Source organism: Aethalodelphis obliquidens, unplaced genomic scaffold, assembly GCF_003676395.1.
Source record: "Aethalodelphis obliquidens isolate GAN/ISIS:26980383/991018 unplaced genomic scaffold, ASM367639v1 scaffold44, whole genome shotgun sequence".
Classification (NCBI taxonomy): domain Eukaryota; kingdom Metazoa; phylum Chordata; class Mammalia; order Artiodactyla; family Delphinidae; genus Aethalodelphis; species Aethalodelphis obliquidens.
Window position 1 is genome coordinate 7,755,649 of NW_020837988.1, and position 19,900 is coordinate 7,775,548.

The 19,900-nt window shown below is 47.6% G+C and overlaps 2 protein-coding genes across 4 annotated transcripts in view; both read right to left on the reverse strand.

Annotated features, from left to right (window-relative positions):
* The window catches only part of QRICH2 (glutamine rich 2), an 18,601-nt gene extending 12,706 nt beyond the window's left edge, over nt 1–5,895 (reverse strand). The window contains exons 1-2 of the mRNA XM_027080768.1: nt 5,694–5,895; nt 1–1,325 (exon numbers count right to left, since the gene is read on the reverse strand). The exon at nt 1–1,325 is cut by the window's left edge and continues 1,250 nt beyond it. Of these exons, the coding sequence (XP_026936569.1) occupies nt 1–1,325; nt 5,694–5,753 (1,385 nt within the window). The 5' untranslated portion in view covers nt 5,754–5,895. The remainder of the gene's footprint in view (nt 1,326–5,693) is intronic.
* A 5,165-nt stretch (nt 5,896–11,060) lies between these two features.
* The window catches only part of PRPSAP1 (phosphoribosyl pyrophosphate synthetase associated protein 1), a 31,471-nt gene continuing 22,631 nt past the window's right edge, over nt 11,061–19,900 (reverse strand). For all 3 annotated transcript variants that reach the window (XM_027080779.1, XM_027080778.1, XM_027080780.1), the window contains exons 8-10: nt 13,709–13,779; nt 12,782–12,928; nt 11,061–11,810 (exon numbers count right to left, since the gene is read on the reverse strand). In XM_027080779.1, coding sequence (XP_026936580.1) covers nt 11,652–11,810; nt 12,782–12,928; nt 13,709–13,779 — 377 coding nt within the window. In that variant the 3' untranslated portion in view covers nt 11,061–11,651. The remainder of the gene's footprint in view (nt 11,811–12,781; nt 12,929–13,708; nt 13,780–19,900) is intronic.

Below are 19,900 nucleotides of genomic sequence, written 5' to 3' on the forward strand. Positions count from 1 at the left end.
GGTTGCACCAAACCTTGCTGATACATTCCAGGCTGGACCAAACCAGGGTGACCTGCACCAGGTTGGACCGAGGCAGGCTGACCAGCACCAGGTTGCACCAAACCAGGCTGACCTGCAGCGCCAGGCTGCACCAAACCAGGCTGACCTGCAGCACCAGGCTGCACCAAACCAGGCTGACCTGCACCAGGTTGCACCAAACCAGGCTGACCGGCACCAGGTTGCACCAAACCAGGTTGACCGGCACCAGGTTGCACCAAACCAGGCTGACCTATACTGGGTTGGACCAAAGCAGGCTGACCTGCACTGGGCTGGATCGTATCATGCTGCTCTGTGCCAGGTTGTATGAAGCCAGATGTTCCCAAACTGGGCTGTACAAAACCTTGCTGATCTGCAGCAACTTGCATCAAACCAGGTGACAGCAAGCCCTGCTGATCCGTGCCAAATATTACGAATCCATGCTGATCTACCCCGAGAGGTACCAATCCATGCTGATCAGTGCCAAGCGGTCCCACACCACTCTCGTCCATGCCAGCCTGTTTTATACCATGTTGGTCTACGCCAGGAAGTATCACACCATGCTGATATGTGCCCAGTGGAACCATACCAGGCTGGTCTGTACCAGGTAGTCCCAATCCTTGCTGATCTCTGCCAGATACCAATGGTGGCACTGCATCACTCTGAGCCATGCCAGCTAGTACCAATTCCTGCTCATCCATTCCAGGCGGCGCCACCCCAAGCTGACCCACAGCGAGGGGTACCGCACCATGTGCGTAAGTGCTAGGTTGTAGCGATGCAGGCTGATTCATGCCAAGTGGTCCTAATCCATGTTGGTCTGGCCGTGCATAGACCTGACCCTGGCTAACGTGCACTCCCTCATGCTGATCTGGGGACACATGACCATGCAGAGCTCTAGGCAAGGTGGCGGAGGATACGTCCTGATAAACTGGGCCAAGGTGTGCATCTCGTTCATCTCTGCGTAGATGTGCTAAGCCGTGCTGCTCTCCAGCCCGGCGACGATCTGACTCTGCTCTCAATTGCGGACGGTGTTTGGTTAGGCCAGCTTCTTCACGGGCCCTTGAGTGCTCTTCTCTACCAGGAAACCCAGTAGCAGACGCACCTTTGCTTTGTTCCCTGCCAGTAACCCCTTCAGAGGAGTATCCTATGCCACTGGTTGCCGAGGTCTCATCTGTGCCAAAACCACTGGCAGACTCTATAGCCTCGTCAACACTTGGATGCTTGGTAGAGACCCCACTTGGAATTTTATCGTTTGATGTCATGGAACCCTGCCCTTTGCGCCTAGGAAGCCTTGTTGATGACTCTGAGACCTGGTGGAAGAGGAAGAAAGAAATCAGTGACTCTGAGTAAAAAGTACTCATTTTAAGAGTTGGAGGGAAGGAAGTGTGGGGCATCTAAGATGATTTAGAGCCCCTGGAAAAAAATACCCTCACAAAACCAAACTGGACACAAATACCAACTTTGACATTCTTGAGGGATAGTTCTCCAGACTTCTGAGAATCTGCACGTTTGTAAATGGCATCATAATATGTAATTTCCCTCATAAAAGGCAGGGGAAAACCTGCAAGATACAAGTGGTCAACTCCAACCCTCGTTGAGTCTACAAATAAAGGACATGAATAACGTATTGAGTTTACAATATAAAGTCTACCCCATCGTTGACCCATTGCTGGTGGCAGAGTGCACGCTGCAGGGAAAGTATACCATGTATTTAAAATGCAAAGCACAAATCCAGAAATTCCCATTTTCTGTATGGACTCTCACAAAAGAACGCACCAAAATACAGGTACAGAGTCTGTGGCATTATTTATGAAAATAGATTATCAATAGGGGTATATTTACAGCACAGCCATGCTGCAGAAAATTAAGAAGCTGTTAAAAAAAAAAAGGATGTGGATTATTCCCATTTCCAGCCCAAATGGAGTAACAGGGACTAGATTTACCTTCCGGTCTATAACAACCAAAAACAAAAAACCAAAAAGCAACAACTATGAAACAGTGGTTTTCTAGACACTGGGTATCAGCTGATGAAGGCGATAGCAATCCCTGAAAGATGGGGAAGCAAACTATGGGAGCCCTACTGTTGCCTCGGCTTACTGGCTGGCTGGTTCCCAGGCTGCAATGCAGGGATGGGGGACTGAAGTGGGGCGAGCAGACTCCCCGTGTGGGAGGCAGAGAGAAGCATTCAGGGAGACCGAGGCAGCGAGGGCTCAAAGAACATAGGATTGGGAAGAAAGCACGAGCATGTAAAGACAACAAAGCCGATCCCCAGAGGGTTCCCCCTCGGGTATTCAGCACAGAAACGACCAGCACGTACATGTGAGGAAACTCCCCAGACTGGGAAAAGAACCATCTTCAAAGCTAGAGGGAACAGCACCCAGACTCTCGGGGGGCTGGGAACAGTGCCTGTTTCTACAAGCCAGTTTGGAGAAACCTGTAATTCAGGGGGCAAAGGACTCAGAAAGGTGCTGCGTTGGAAGTGGAAGATAATCAGTCCTACACTGCACATGGCTATGGACCCAATAAGGAAATAACTCAAGGGACTTCCCTGGTGGCGCAGTGGTTAAGAATCCGCCCGCCAATGCAGGGGACACGGGTTCACAGGTTCGAGCCCTGGTCCGGGAAGATCCCACATGATGCAGCACAGCTAAGCCTGTGTGCCACAACTACTGAGCCTGCGCTCTAGAGCCCACAAGCCACAATTACTGAGCCTGCATGCCACAACTACTGAAGCCCTTGCACCTAGAGCCCGTGCTCCGCAACAAGAGAAGCCACCGCAATGAGAAGCCTGTGCACCGCAACAAAGAGTAGCCCCTGCTCGCCGCAACTAGAGAAAGCCCTCGTGCAGCAATGAAGACCCAACGCAGCCAAAAAAAAAAAACACAAAACAAACCTCAAAAAATATACAGGAAAAGATACAAGGGAATTAAAATAGTACACTAGAATACATTTATTTAACACACAAGAAGACAATAACAGAGAAACAGAAAAGACGTAAGACATATAGAAAACAAATAGCAAAATGGAAGTTGTAAACTCTATCAGTAATTAAGCACTCCAATCAGAAGGCAGAGATCAGCAGAATGGATTTAAAAACATGATCCAGGAGGCCCGTAGTTGCCTAAAGGGGCCTTTTCTTTTCACACCCGGAGGCACATGAGGCCCCGTCCATGGACTGGGCAGCCATGGCCACGGAGAGCACGGTAGCGAGTGCTGGCGTGCGTGTCCTGGTGCCAAGGAGGGGTGCTGACCCAGTGCGTATTCACTTTGAAGAGGAAGGTGGCGCCGCAGTTAGTTGAAGTCATGTTCAATCTCGTGAAGCCCCTTTCTAAATCGCTCCACTATTCCTTGGGTCCCAAAGCAGAAGATATCCAAAGGGTGACCACAACCTAACAGGCAGTCATCCGCCTTTCCCTCGGTGGAGGCCTGCAGATAAGTTTTAATTTTTGCTTTCTACTTTGTTTAACCTGTCAGGCCACAAAGCTTTGAAGAGGAAATGTCCTTTCCTTTGAACACGCTGTTTCTGCAAGAGAGCATCTATCCTCAAGGTCCACAGACCTAGTAAAATGGCCACTGGGAGATCCTCCGATTGTTAAAAGCCCATTGCCATAGATCTAGCTGGCACCCAGACTCATTACCTTGATCACAGGGAACTGAGGAAGCTTTTTCCTCCCTTAAGCACATTTTGACTACAATGCTAGGCCTGGGTTTTCCCGATTACGGTAAGTCTTTCATTCTTGCTGACCATTAGAAGAAGTACCAGGAGGAAGAGGAGAAGTAGAAGCAACATCATCATCATCACCTCTGGGTGATAAAGAAAACTGCAAAGCACCGCCCTCTCGGCCATCAGAACACGCCCTTGGAAACACGTGGTCAGTGTCCTTTCACACTCAAGTCCTGGCATGGGCATCGTCCATGTTAGTTCTGAGCTCCTTTAACTGTAGCTGCTACGTGGACAGCTGCAACCTCCTTCCTCATGTCTGGTTCTCCAAACATGGAATTTACTTTTCCGTGCTCACCACACTCCCCAACCCCGGACGCACACCCTCCCTTCCACCCTGGCTCTCCACTCGTGATGCAGGCAGATGGCGCACCTCCCAACCGCCCTAGAGTTACCACCACCAACGCAAAAAAAAAACTGGGCTCAAGTGTGTTGTATTTTCCCAACTTGAGATCGTGAAACTCTCCTTCCACTGCCTTCATTATGGTCTGTGCAGGCCTGCACTTCTCATTACTTGCTGTCTTGCTTCTCAAAAGTTAATATTTATACTAATTTTCATCTGCTTCTGGGGTCGTTCGTGATTATGAGCCACTGTCAGATCCCTGACACTTTCTTACCTCTGGAGAAGTAAAAATATCTAGAGTTGCTTCTGTTGAGGCTTATTTTTAGGTCTTGCAGGTGTCTTCTGGTGGCACCCCAAGGAAATGTATTGCTCATTCAAAACATAGGACAGTGCCATGTGGGTAAGTGTAAAAAAGCTTTGGCTTAAAAAAAATATAACAGTGAAAGCAGAGGCCACCTTTTCCTAGGCCACTCTCTGTTTGCAGGCTCTTCTTCCAACTCTCTCTGATGTTGCTTTCCTCTGAAGAAGGGCCCCAAACTCAGAAAGCAGTCTGGGTGGGCTTCCCTGGTGGCACAGTGGTTGAGAGTCCGCCTGCCGATGCAGGGGATGCAGGTTCGTGCCCCGGTCCGGGAAGATCCCACATGCCACGGAGCGGCTGGGCCCGTGAGCCATGGCCGCTGAGCCTGCGCGTCCGGAGACTGTGCTCCGCAACGGGAGAGGCCACAACAGTGAGAGGCCCGCGTACCGCAAAAAAAAAAAAAAAAAGAAAGAAAGTCTGGGAGACCAGAAGGGTGTCTTTTGTACCCAGATAATATTTGGTGAACCCCAGATGGCCACTTGGTGGTGCCAAAGTGTTCTTTGCTCTCTTCCCCGTGAGTCTGTACGTCCACGTGACCCTTTTTGAGTGACCCAGATACACAAAGCCAGGGGAAGAGGAATGTCAAGGCCAAAGGGCAGCTGACCCTTGTCCTTGAGGGCCGTTTGAAAATACCCACTTTATTCAGACAAAGAAAGCTTAGCCTGGTTATCCTGTGCACTGCCTTGGCACAGATGCCCGCACCCGTGGCTACAAGTCACCATCAGCAAAAGGCTTCCTGAAGAGGTTTTATTTCCAGGGTTGGTCACCTTTGTCCACTAATAGTGAAGGGACTCGTGCATTTCAGGACAGACTCTAAAGGAACTTTGAAAAGCTATGAAAGCAAATCAGAACTACGCTCTGGTACTGTTTTCAATCTAACCGATCGGCCAAACTAAGAAAAGTGGGTACCAACAGACAGAGTTGGCGGGATACCGAGAAACAGGTTCTCTCCTACATTGCTGGTGGGGGTCCAAATTACCATGAAAGGTAATTTGGCAAAAGCTAGCCAAATCACAAATGTGCGTTCTGTGTCTAGGAATCGACCCTATGAGTACCTTCACTTGTGTGAGTGTCACATTAGAGCATGGTTTGTTATAAGATTGGGGAAAAAACATAAAACATGTCCAAAATAGAAAACTTGTGAAATAAATTATAAACACCCACATAATGGAATACTGCACAGCAGTAAAAAAGGGAAAGGTTCGGGGGCCCCACCCAAGACCGCTGCCCAAGCCCCCACCCCCGTCTCTGTTCACCATTTGTGAGACCATCCGGCCGCCAGTAACCGCCTGCTCCAGCTCTTCCCAGGTGACCATGGTGGCTTTTTCTGCATCAGGAATCGCACGGAGCTTCCAGCTCACTATTTCCTGACAGTGAAAGACAACACGTATGTGTGAACACACACACACCAAACACACACTACAACACACACACACACACCCCGAGTTTAATCCCAGGAAGCTTCAGGAACAGAACAGAACTAACAGGATTGGGTGGGTCCTTCCAAAGCCCCAAGGAGAAGTCACTGTCCAAGTAACCAGTGAGTCCTGAGTGGCTGGTTTCCTGTCCCATGTGGGCTCTGGATGGACAACTGAGCAAGGAGGGAAAGAATGTTCCCTCATTCCGGGGGGGGGCACCCCAAGAGGCAGAGGGCATATAGCACCCCACCCTGGAAGGATGCAGACACCTGGGGTGAGAGTCTGGATGAACCCCGAGAGGGGGGGCCGGGCCGCGGGCAACCATCCTACCCCCTGGGGCCCCTGAGGGCCCTTTTCCATAGAACTGGCTGAGATTACCAGGAATTTGTCCCTTTCTCTAATTAGCTTCTCCAGTTCATCAACCCGTTGGAGGAGTTTCTGCAAGAAGAGTTCAGAGATTAAGGATCAAAGCAGCCCCTCCTGTGGCCCTTGCACACGCACACACAGACACAAACACACACACTCTCACAAGGCAGAAGAGGAAAGGAGGTATGTGGGTCTGAGAGAGCCGAGGGTAAAGAGAAGGCTGGTAAGCCAGGCTCCCCGTGCTCTTCCCAGCCAACAAGAGGAAGGGAAGCGGAGCGTGGCAGGTGGTACCCGGGGACAGCATGCCGCAAGCAAAAACCATGCAGGAATGGGAACATTTCTTTGGTCCTGGGATGCATTTCACACAACCCACTAGTGAGACACTGCAGCACTGCTCCACGAGGCTAACCTCGCCTCTCAAGGACAAAGATGACTGGGTACTTCAAGGGCATCTGAACGACTATGTTGCTTAAAGAGAAAAGCACCTCAAAACAACCAGAGCAAATTGCTATCATTTAAGTGGCTCCTGATAACTTCTGCAAACCTCCAGAATCTACGAATCTAAAGGTAAAACAAGCCTTTAGTCTAACCGAAGACAGCCCCAAACCTAAAAACACCACACTTTACAAAGAAAAGCTTCCCAGAGCAAAAATGAGTCCTGCTGGGGGCTGGAGGCCTCGGGATGAGGTGGGCACGTGGAATCCATGGGTTAGTCTCCTCCAGGGTCTCGGCTACCTCCTCCTTTGAGCTTTTCTTCTCTCTCAAGTCTCTTTTCTCAGCCTCTCCCTGGGCTTCCTCCTAATTGCTCCTCCTTTTTTCCCAGCTCTAATCCCCTACTCCGGTCTCATATGGGCCTGAAACAGAAGCACTGCCTAGTATCTCCTGGAACTGGCATACTTCCGGTCTCTGCTGTTCACTGGAAAATGCTTATGCTGAGGGATTTGTGCTTCTCTCTCCCAGGGAGCAAAGATCCAAGTGAGAGTGGGGCTGCCTGGGGGGCTGCAGGTAGGGGGATGGTGGTGGTGCCCCAGAACGCTCTCTGTTCCAGTCCCCCTCTTCTTGGACCAAGCTTTGTCTCTCAACACCCACCACCTTCTTTCTTTATTCTAGTTTAAAGGAAATTCGCTCAAAGAATATTGAGAAGTTGTCAGCCCCTCTCTGGGTCGGTTCAGGATGCCTGGGTGTCTGACAAGTGGTGGGTGAGCCCCCCGTGTAAACAGAAGGGACGAAGGAGGCTGCCCGGGAAGGGGCCACTCAGCTCCCCAAGGTGGGGTCCCGGCCGCCCTCACCTCCGGGTGCAACTCGGGTTGCTCCTTCGCCTTTTGCTGGGCTTCCTTCAGTATTTTCGCGTCTTCCTTGATGTCCTGGAGCAGCTCCATACCCTGAAACGTAGAGCACGGGCCGCGTGGTCCCAGGCCGCAAGCAGGCCTGGGCCCTACCACGCCCGCGTCTGCCGGCTCCGGCCTCCTCCCCCAGGTGCGCCTCCGGGGCTCAGCTCCAGGGGGCGCTGCAGAGCGGCCGGGGCGGGGGGAGGGGCGGACAGCCCTCGCGCCCACCTTGGGTACCGGCTCGCCGTCCTTCCGGACTTTCGTCGACCCTACTTGTGCTTTCCCCTCCGTAAGCAAGGGCAGATCCTTCATTTCCAGCCAGTCCCGGGCGTCCAGCCCGCCGGCCTGGGACGGGAAGTTTTGCACGATGGCCTGCACCTGGCCCCCCATGGTCTCGAGCTGCAGGCTGAGGTCCTGGACCTGCCCGCCCAGGTCCTCCACCTGGCTCTCCAGCGCCTGCAGCTGTGCCCTGCTGCTTGAGACCCGCGGGGACTCGAACGAGCGACTCTGCTCGAGCATCGGGGACGGGAAGTCGATCCGAGTATCCTGCAGGTTGAGATTCTTGAGCATGGCCACGATGAGCGTGTGCAGGGCCGTGAAGTTGACGGCGCCCACCTCTGGGGTGCCGATGGCGAGATCGGCCAGCTCCCGGAGGGAGACCGAGGGGGCCGCCGTCGTCCCGGGCGGCATCGTGCGCCTTCTCCGGCGGCCCTGCCCCCCTCACGGCTTGTCGCGTTTCTGGGGCCTTTCCGGGCCCCTGCGAGGCCCCGGGGCACCCCCGCCCCTGGGTCCGGCCGCGCCAGGCAGCAGTCGCAGTCTGGAGCCTGCCTAGGGGACGGAGAGGAAGCGCCTGGCCCTCGGGCTTCCCACTCCTCGCTCCCGGGAAACGGGGGTCCGGGCACCGCTGAGCCCCCGCCGTCAGCCCGCCACCGTCCGATCTTCGGTCTCCGAGCTCCAGCCCTGGAGTGCTGCCTTGGCGGCTGGCCGACGTTTAGAACTGGGTGCGCGGCCCCGTTCGCTGCTCGCTTGTGGGGGCCCCCTGCGTGCCCCGAGGATTCCGCGCAAGAACACGCCCCGTAGAGAGCCGGCCTCAGCGCGGAGACCTGCCCGTCCTTGAAGACACCCCCGACCCCCGAAGACAGCCAGTCCTAGTGGGTCAGGAAGCCCTGGCTACACCCAAGGTGCCACCAATTTTTGTTCTCAGTAAACACTCCCAAACGGCGCTATAGGGCTGGACCGAGGCATTCCTACCAGGAAACACATCAGTTTTTCTTTTTTGTGGGGAGGGGGGGAGGGGGATACCCCGTAAGGTTCACCTAGATTCCAGCTGATTTACTCTCCTGTGGAGGCCACAATAGTGGGAAGATTTAAGAGGCCTCATGGCCACTATGTTTTGTGTGTTTTAGTTGTTCCCTTCGCAGGGCGGTGGCACGGATCTAAGAGACGCAGTCCTGAGACCTTGGCCCCTTGGGAACAGTTCCCATAGCATTCTGCTCAATCAGAGGGGAAGGTAACCTGGAAAAAGACCACTCACTACCCAGGCGGTTCGTCAGCCACCAGCTGACAGACCTTTTCTGTGCCGCCCTGGCCTCATTTATCTCAAAACAGACATCTGGTCAAGCGCCCGCCATCTCCCCTGGTTACAAGGCAGGACTCATTAGACAGGACCAGAGGAATCTGATGGTCTCAGCAATTGAGGCTTGACTTCCCCATACTAGATTCTCCCAGAAAACAGGTAACAATTTTCAGTGTTTATATTCAGGAAGCTAAAGAAAACTTGTAACTGCATCTATACTGTGTATTATTTTAACTACTTTTCAAATTCAAATTTTTAGTTTAGTCTGAACGGGTAAAATGGAAACCCTTCATGTTCACTCCCTCCCCCTCCAATAAAAGCAATGTTTCCTGGAAATGGAGTTTTAGACACGAGTCTAAAACCTCCCTGAGGGTAACACCCAAGGATTTTTGTTCACTATTATATTCCCAGAGCCTGACACACAGTAGGCCTTCAAGTGGTTGTTGAGATCATCAAAAGAAGAAATTATTTTTAGTCTTCTGTGCACTTACACTCTTACATTAGAAAACGTAAGGCTGGGGGCTTCCCTGGCAGTCCAGGGGTTAAGACTCCGCCTTCCAATGCAGGGGGTGCGGGTTCGATCCTTGGTCAGGGAGCTAAGATCCCACATACCTCAAGACCAAAAAACTAAAACATAAAACAGAATCAATACTGTAACAAATTCAATAAAGACTTAGAAAAAATAGTCCACATCAAAAAAATCTTAAAAAAAAAAAAAGAAAATGTAAGGCCAGATCACAAAGTTGAAGTTGAAGCCTTAGGACTGAGCATCAGCTGTACTGGAGGCTGTGGTGTGGTGTGTGGGCTTAACCGTTCTAAGTTCAGTGACTTTCTACTGAATGTGACTGCTACTACTACACTAGCTACGGCCAGAACATCAGCTCCCGCGCCCTCACGTTTCCATTTTCATGTCCCTGAGACTTGCTATCATGCCAGGCACACACTAGGACTCACTAAATGCCAATGCAAAGGGCTTGTTAATCCCAGGAGATATATTATCCTAAACGCTTTTGCTAAATAAGTACATTTAAAATCTCTTTTAGAGACATAGGAAAGATAACATTAACTGCAGATATAAATGGAATTTGGGGTTGAAAAGGACCTTAGCTTTCAATTCCTAACCTCCCCTTCCACAAGCGATAACAGAGGGCCAGAAAGGACTGGTCATCTGCCCGACATCCAGGACAGAACCAGTCTCCTGAGTAACAGTCCACGGCTCTTCCTCTACAACCATGCTAATTATTTGATAATTTAGTTCTTTTCTCAGAATTCCCCTACTTAGATTATTAACAAAAGGCAACTTCTTTGTGTGCTTGAAAAAGCAGATGTGCTCAAGTCTTGATGGCGGGCTGGGAACTTTCCTAGTCATTGGGAAAGGGGGAAAAATGTCCAGGAAACTTCCCTGCAGAGAAATACAATTGTACAAATAAGCGAATTGCCCTTTATTATCTCTTAGGAGCTATGAGAACCAATGAGAGACTACAGTTCATTTCTGGGCAGACACTCCTCCTGCCTGTTTCATTCAGTCCTGACTTGGATCAGACTAAAAGGTATAAAAAGTCTACATTTGCGGCAAGGCCTGCCCGACAAATAAGGTATTAACTAGAATCGTGATTATGTAATTTAAAATGGTGGCAGAAAGATCAAGTGCAGTCCTAAGTAATGCAACCAACCTAAGTGTCACCTGTCACACAGGGAAAAGTACGGTTACGTTTTTTGTTTTTTTTTTAAATTTAGGTTGAAAATACATTATTCAACAAGAATTTAACGTCACGGAATGTGAAGGGAAGGGAAGGGAATGGAACCTGCAGAGGGAGACTTATGTCCAGGAGCCATGGACCTGGACCACCACCCCACATTCAAGGCACCAGCTTCTGCAGAGTCTGGACAGAAGGCAGGAGAGTGGGCAGCTCTGCAATGTAGTGAGGACACTAGCAAGACAGAAAATTCTTTTATTTGCAATTTAAGAGCAACTCGGAGATCCAGAGTTAGGATGTGATTCTTTAATCTGATGTCCTCGCTAGGAGTAACACCACAGATGCTTCATTGTTCACTGGCGGCTGGCAAGAAGTTTCTCAAAGAAAAATACAATTCTCTGTAAAAGATGTGCATGAAGTTGACTGGCGAGAGGACAACTGGAATAGGAACAGTGCCGGGTGCTCAGCTGCCCTAACCAAGTTCAACATTAACACGGACGTTTCCCTGCGCTGGAAACAAACTGAATGAACGTTAGAGAGTTAGGACTTTATCTCCCTTTCACTCCCTTTCAATATCAACAAGGTTTTCAGATTCTCTTCAGGAAGGTGTCTAACTTTTTTTTAAGGAACAGGATGCCGACGACAGACAGTTGAGGCCATGGACCCGTGATCTCTGTCTTCCCCTTGACCATCTTAATGCCTCCTACCCACCAAATTTGGCAAGAGAGACCACCTGCCTCCCTTGAAAGGAAATGCTGTGTACATAACTGACGGCCCTGCTTTTCACACGTTTTCCTTGGGAGTTCCAGGGCCAAGGCAACCAGGAAAGCTAGTCGTCCACTGTGATGTTTCGGAAAAGGTACGCCATGGACTCCCCGTTGTGGATTCTCCGAATCGCTTCAGAAAGAATCAGACTGATGTCCACAGTCTTAATCTTGGGACACTGCAGCTTCTGGACCTCGTGAGGGACAGTATTCGTCACCACCACCTGGTCGTTGCAGTAATGGAAAAGAAACGCTGTTACTGATATGTGCGGCCCAACGTGGTCACTCAGAAAAGTTTACCTAACGTGTGGTACCCACAGACCAAGGCTCAAACTATAAAACCTTATTCCACTCAGGACAGTTTTTACAAACTAACCCGACTTTACACAGGGCAAAGGTTACATGATTCAAAACAGAAGCTTAGGAAGGTCAGGTCTACGTATGCAGAAATGATAGGGTGAGCCCCAGCACTGCGGGAAACCTTCCTATTATCAAGGAAGAATTCAAGTCTTGAGAGAAACGCTACTATGGTATCAAATCATATTGAAATACAAATTATACTGAAGTACACAGACCAAATCTTTATGAAAACAGACATATATTCCTAACTATACATCTGCCCCAACAGACCACTAGCCACCCAAAGCACGATCTCACAGTCCTCTCGAGAGGCAGTAAGCAATACTGACTGAGGGGCTTCCCTGGTGGCGCAGTGGTTAAGAATCCGCCTGCCAATGCGGGGGACACGGGTTCGAGCCCTGGTCCGGGAAGATGCCACATGCCGCGGAGCAACTCAGCCCACACGTCACAACTACTGAGCCCACGAGCCATAGCTACTGAAGCCTGCGCGCCCAGAGCCCACGCTCCACAACAAAGAGAAGCCACGGCAATGAGAAGCCCGCGCGCAGCAACGAAGAGCAGCCCCCGCTCGCTGCAACTAGAGAAAGCCCATGTGCAGGAACAAAGACCCAATGCAGCCAAAAATTAATTAATTAAAATAATATTGAAAATTTCAAAAATATAAAAAACTGAATGAGCCATTTAACTATTCACGGAAAACAGAGCAGCAAATTGTGACTCAACTTCCTTGAATGGGTCGTTCAGGACATCTACCTTACGCAGAAACAACGGCTCTCTGCATATAAAATAGAAAATTAAAGACTTCAAAAAAAAAGAAAAAAAAGAGCAGACAGACCTCGTCGATGGAGGACTCCTCAATCAGACGGGGGGCCTCCGCAGACAGGATGCCGTGAGTGGCCATGACGTAGATCTTATAAGCACCTCTCTCTTTCAGGATCTCCGCAGCAGCAACAAAACTTTCCACATCATCAATGATGTCATCCTGAGAAGAGACCAGTGTTAGTGCTAAGTTCCCTCCATCCCCATCTATAAACACACGCCTCCCTGCACGTTGCTTCAGAGGATGTCTAATGGAAAATCAGAGCTATCTGCCTGGGTCAAAGACTGAACGTCCATTTGGAACTGCGTGGCCTTGTAACGTGCATGACTGTCAACAGAAAGAGCAGCAAAGCCTTACAGTCATACGCGACATTGCGGCCTGAGTTCAGGAGACTGCCAAGACTCCTTTCCCTGTTTCAAATTTCTGATGAATCCCACATAGCCAGTGTCTCATTTACTTTTTTCCAAGAGAAAGTTAATAGAAGGGAACGGAGAAATAAAGTGAGCCATTGTAAAGGGCCGATCCTCTGGCCCAGCAGAGGCGTTTAGAGCTGGGAGCACGTGTATCGTGTTAAAGTAACAAAGAACAAGACACACGCTCTTGTTAGCGAGAATGGAACAGCCCACCTTCAGCTCACTTCACTGCCCACGAGCTTAAGGTTGAGTAGGTCAGCTAGTTTGACAGGACACAGACCCCTTCAGACAAAGGTTACCTATGGAATCGAATTTACTTACAGGTACTACTACTGTGCTCCTTTTACACCTGTAGGTTATAATAATCCCGGTTCATCTGTTTAAAAGTTTCTCCTAGTTGTACTAGGGGAGCCTGGGTGAGAAAGGCTAGATGGGTCCACTTAAATGCATCATCGTCACTGGACACCAATCCTAAGGTGGACACCTACTAAGAGTAATGTCATCTCTGCACAGTAAGACTGTGACCTACCACAATGATCGCAATGCGTCCTCCAACATCTCCGACTACCGTGATCGGTGGCTTCTCCTTGGCCATCATCACTAGCAAAGCAAAACAAATCACAAGACCTCAGTTAGTCACGTATCACTAGGTAAATGTAGTCATCACAACGCCATTCCCTGGAAGTGGTGGCAGAGCCAGGGCGGACAATTAAAAGAATGTGCAGATTCCCCTCAATCAACCTGGGTGCTCTCAGAAACAGGTTACCCGGAGCAGCACCGTCCAACAGCAGGGAAGGTGAGCCATGAAAGTAAGTTTACATTTTCTAGTACCCACATTAGAAAGCAAAAAGAAGTAGGTGAAATTAATAGATTTTTATTTTACCCAATATAGCCAATATATTATTGTTTTGATACATAATCTATATGCAAATTTATTAGAGATGTTTTACTTTTTTTTTTTTTCATATTAAGTCTTCGTATTTGGTGTGCATTCTCCACACGCAGCGATTCTCAGTTGGGACCAGCCACGTTTCAAGGGCTCAGCAGCCCCGTGTGCCTAAGAGCCAGGCCACGCTGGGCGGCTCAGGCCTCAAGTCAGCGGGGAGCAGAGCAAGACAGATCTCACTGGCACAAAGAAGCAGCACCGCGATGCCACTCAAAACAGAAATATTCCACTTGTAAACAGATGTAAATAAATGCCGCTCCGCAGAAAGTAAACAGGGAAAGGCTGCCAGACTGCCAGATAAATAGCTGGCTTTACTTCATTTTCTTCCAAGGCGACCTTACTGGGACAATGTAACCTTATTATCAGACAACTACACCACTGACATAATCGGTTTCCTGAAAGTTAGGAAGCTGAAGACAATAACCACAAGTCCATCATCTTTTCCTGATTTAACTGGTCCTTAAAGTAGAGGCTTCTTATCTCACTACAAAATTTATATGTGAAAACGGCCCATCAGTGCACAAAGCAAACTACAGGATGCAGAAGGGACATCGGAATTCACCCTGTAAAGGAGGTTAGTAAACTGAGGGCGGGGAAATATTTCAGAAGAACAGGCTAAACATTCTCCTTTTTCTGGAAAGCTTTTTTAAATTCTGAAATAGTTACTAAACTAGTAGTGGGGGAGCGGGAATAGAATAAATTCAGGGTAAGTATATATAGTTCAGTAATTATCAGTAAGCAATCCATTTTAGCTGACTTCTATCTACAGGCGCTGCAAACCTGGAAGAACACGTCCCTTTGCGTATACTAGCAAACCAGCCGAGTTGAAATTCAGCACTATTTTACAGGCAAATTTCAGTAGACATTTCCTGATTCCCCATCCTGGAAACAAGGGCAATTTGTTAAATGTGGGCAGTCAAAAAGGCTCTGCGTATAAGTATCACCCAGAAGGGGGAGGAAATAAACTACCAACATCAGAAAAGCCTTCCTCAAATTCTGTCTTTAAATTAAACCATGTGGGTAGGTGGTTGCGCTGACCTACCCGCTTCTTAAAGAGATGTGGCCCCTTTCTTGACCATTTTTCTCTGTAAAAAAAAAAAAAAAGACTGGGCTTCCCTGGTGGCGCAGTGGTTGAGAATCTGCCTGCCAATGCAGGGGACACGGGTTCGAGCCCTGGTCCGGGAAGATCCCACATGCCGTGGAGCCAACTAAGCCCGTGCGCCACAACTACTGAGCCTGTGCTCTAGAGCCCGTGAGTCACAACTACTGAGCCCGCGTGTCACAACTACTGAAGCCCACACGCCTAGAGCCCGTGCTCCGCAACGAGAGAAGCCACTGCAATGAGAAGCCTGCGCACTGCAACGAAGAGTAGCCCCCGCTCACTGCAACTAGAGAAAGCCCACGCGTAGCAACAAAGACCCAACACAGGCAAAAATAAATAAATAAATAATAATAATAATGACTCCTCATTTAAAAAAAAAAAAAAAAGACTGAAAGCCAGTAACCTTCATCAGACATCAACAGAAATTCAGCTCTCGTTTGATGCATGTCACAGTATTCCTGTTGACTTCTCTGTAAGCCTCTCCCCAAAAAACTTTTGTCAGTTTGAAATGAAAAACAGGCATGGCAAGGATCAAGGCTTAAAAAAAAAGGCTCAGTCCCCGCTCATAACTGCCTTTGGGATTGGCACAAACTGGATACATAATTTGGTGGCTACTAAAAGACGAGACAGACTTCATGATAGCATCAAGAGAACAGGACCTCACAGGCTTAAAAAAATGCCCCCAGGGCCTCCCTGGTGGCGCAGTGGTTGAGAGTCCGCCTGCCGATGCAGGGGACACGGGTTCATGCCCCGGTCCGGGAGGATCCCACATGCCGCGGAGCGGCTGGGCCCGTGAGCCATGGCCGCTGAGCCTGCACGTCCGGAGCCTGTGCTCCACAACGGGAGAGGCCACAACAGTGAGAGGCCTGCGTACTGCAAAAAAAAAAAAAAAAAAAAAAAAACTACATCGACTTACTGCAGTAAAAATGTCAATTTAGCAAATGATTTCCAATGTTCTTATGGAGGAAGTAGGAAATTGTCTTTTGCATTTATAATTGGCCTTTTCCAGGTAAAATAGTGCTGCTTTTACAACCATCCTTTAGATTACACACACACACACACACACACACACACACACACACACACACACGCTTTTACTGTTTTGCCAGAATCAAAAAACCTTCCTCTCCTAAAATAATGAGTGAAAAGGGACTAAGGGGAATTATTCATTCCTTATCCATTTTGATCTCGGTCTATTTCTAATTCAATGGAATGTCAAACTTTATCAACAGACTGACATTAAAAAGAGATATACGAAACAAAATAAGGTCGCCAGTAGAACTAGAACTGAAATTACTTCCAAGCTCATAACGCTATCTACATGCAGACAAGTCAAAACCTACATTTAACAAATGCTCAAGAGGAGCGGATGTCGGTTTTCACTTAGGTGCTGAAAGCCACACCTTCACCTGTAAAATTAACAAGCCAGGAAAATCACGGCAGAGCAGGTGCCTCCCCCTCATTTTTGCATTCCAAGCTCTTAAGTGTCACCACTGTGGCAAACACAGAGCACTGTTCAGTGGAACCACTGACACACAATCCTTTCGAGTTCATTAGATTCCTTGCCATCAGGGAGGTATCAATTCTATCTTATGAAAGAGAAACATTTATACAACCTCACTTTTAATAAATTACTTTAAAAAAGGGCTTCTCAACCTTGGCACTATTGACATTCTGGGCTGGATAATTGTTCAGTAGCATCTGTGGCCTCTACTCACTAGATGCCTGTAGCACCCCATCCCCCCCGGCTGAGACAACCAAGAAATGTCTCCAGACACTGCCAAATATGCTCTCAGGAGCAAAAGCCCCCTCGCTTGAGAACTACCGCTCTAAAACAATGGGTTCCAGGGACTTCCCTGGAGGTCCAGTGGTTAGGACTTCACGTGCCAATGCAGGGGCTGTGGGTTTGACCCCTGGTCAGGGAGCTAAGATCCCACATGCCTCCTGGCCAAAAAACCAAAACAGAAAACAGAAGCAATATTGTAACAAATTCAATAAAGACTTTAAAACTGGTCCACATCAAAAATACTTCAAAAAATAAAATTAAATTTAAAAATGGGTTCCAGGAAGATAACATAGTTCTTCTTTCTTAAAAATACACAGACTCCGAGAGTCTGCTTTCCTTTGTCCTTGTTCTAATGTCTTCATCTTCATTACTATTGAATAAACTATTATGACATACTAGAAGCAAAACTGATATATAAACATAAAGCATATTTAATTTGGAAGGTACTGAATACAATTACACATATAAGAAATAACATTTTTTTCAGAATTCCCTTGGCTAAATCTATAAAAGGGGATCATAGAAAATGATCCTATGGAGACTTCCCTGGCATCCCGAATGCCTCAACCAAAAAAAGTAAAAAAAAAATTAAAGAAAAAGAAAATCCTATGGCGATTATAAAAGTTGTAAACATACCAACCATCTATCAAGGAATGACAACACTGTTACAATAAGTAATAAGGCAACATTCTCAGAAGAGAATCTCACCATATAAAATACTGTGGCAATTTGGCAATATCTGTCAACTTAACTTCTGACCCAATAATCTGATTTCTTGGTCTTTATCCCGTAAATACATTCGGTCACTTATGAAAGAATGTACGTCGAGGTTAATCACAGGCAATGACGTACAGTGACTGAGCGTAGCCACTCTGGAGCCCAAATCTTGGTTTCTAAACACTACTTCCCACTGAAGGAACTGGGGCTCCGTGGAGAAATGGCTGATCCCAGGGCTAAGAAAGTACGAGATGAACACGGAACATCTAGCTGTACCAGAAAGTAACAAGGAAGAGTCAACACACGATAGGGACACGTCCAAAGAACATGGGAGGCAGCCTGAAGGAGTCCTCTTTGGCCAAGTCTGAGACAGTTTGAGCGTTAACACAAGTAGTAGCAATGGGCTATAACGTGCTGAATAAAACAAGATTCCACGAATCCACACTGATACAAATGACTGAACGGACAGGGAAGAAGGGGAATTAGAAAAACCTCCATTTGACAAAGATCATAGTAATAAGTGATTCAACCCAATATGAGGGAAGAAACAAGCCCCAATGAAAGGATATTCTACAAATAACTGGCCTGCACTCTTCAGAGTATCAAGGTCACTGGAGACAAAGAACAGAGGAGTCACTCCTGATTAACTGAGACCAAAGAGAAATGACAACTGGTGCAACGTGTGATCTTACACTGGGTCCTGGGCCCCGAAAAACTGTTTTCTTTTCCTCTGAAGGACATTGGTGGGACAGCTGGTAAGATGTGGATGAGGTCTGCAGATTACATAGCAGTACCGTAACAACGTTATTTTCCTGAGTCTGATAATCATACGTGGTTATATTAGACAGTCTGTTTTTAGGAAATATACACAAGTATTTAGCAATAAAGGGGGCATTATGTCTGCAACTCACTCTGCATCGTTCAGAAAAAAAAAAAAGGCATATAAATGTTCAACTGGGGGCTCTGGGTGAAGAGTAGAGAGGAATTTTGTATTATTCTTTCACCTTTTCTCTAAGTCTGCAGTTAGTTCAAAATAAAAAGCTAAAAAAACAAAGTAGTGTGGATTCTGGAGTCAGCAGCTACATTCCAAACCCTGGCGCCACCAGCCCCGGCCGTGTGTCTCGGTTTCCTCACTGGCAAAATGAGGGATCACAAGAGCACCTATGCGTACTATTGTGCAAGGACCAAAGTCGAAGATCTACTAAAGGGCTTAGAACAGCTCTTGGCACATAATAGGGACTCAACAGATGTTTGTTTATTTTATTTTATTTTAAAATTTATTATTATTATTTGTTTTATTTTTGGCTTGTGGGATCTTAGTTCCCCAGCCAGGGATCAGACCTGGGTCCACAGAAGTGAGAGCACCGAGTCCTAACCACCGGACCACCAGGGAATTCCCAACAGACGTTTATTACTGTTGGAGCCTTGTTTTTTATACCCAAAGGTTGGGAGAAAAATAAGTGCATCAACAGGGGACTCGTTAAATAAATTATGGCATATCCATAAAACAGTATACTATGAAACTGTAAAGACAGAAATCTGTATGGACTGAGAAGGAGCTATTGAATGAAAAAAGCAAGGGGCAGAACGATGTACAACATACAACTAACTGTTTGCATGAAAATGAGGGAATTTGCTTGCATTTGCATAAAAGCTCTAAATGGATACACAAGAAACCAACCACATTGGAGATCAGAGTAGCTGCAGGAGAGGGGGGAGGTGGGTGGGTGGAAAGGTTTTTCACCATAAAGGATTTTATACTTTTTGAATTTTGAAATATGTGAATGTATTCCCTATTCAAGAACTTTAATTATGAAAATCTCAAAAAAAAAAAATGCTGTGACACTAAAAATTAAAGAGTATATTACTTGTTTCTCATAATAAAAACCTCCAAAGTTGAAAACAGAGCAGTGGAAATTTTACAGAATGGGGGAAAAAAATTGTAATGTTTATACCTTAGACAGGAGCCTGTCTGAAATAACCTGTCTGCAGTGTAACCATGCTAATATTTCCCCAACGTATTAGTCTGTATCTTTCTGAGACATGGCAAATAGATACAGATTTTAAAAAGAAATACTCTCCTTCCTCTAAAAACCATGATATATCTTCCAGCATAGAATGCTTGTTATTGTCACTCAAAAGTCCACCGAAGTAAATAGCTTCCACTGTT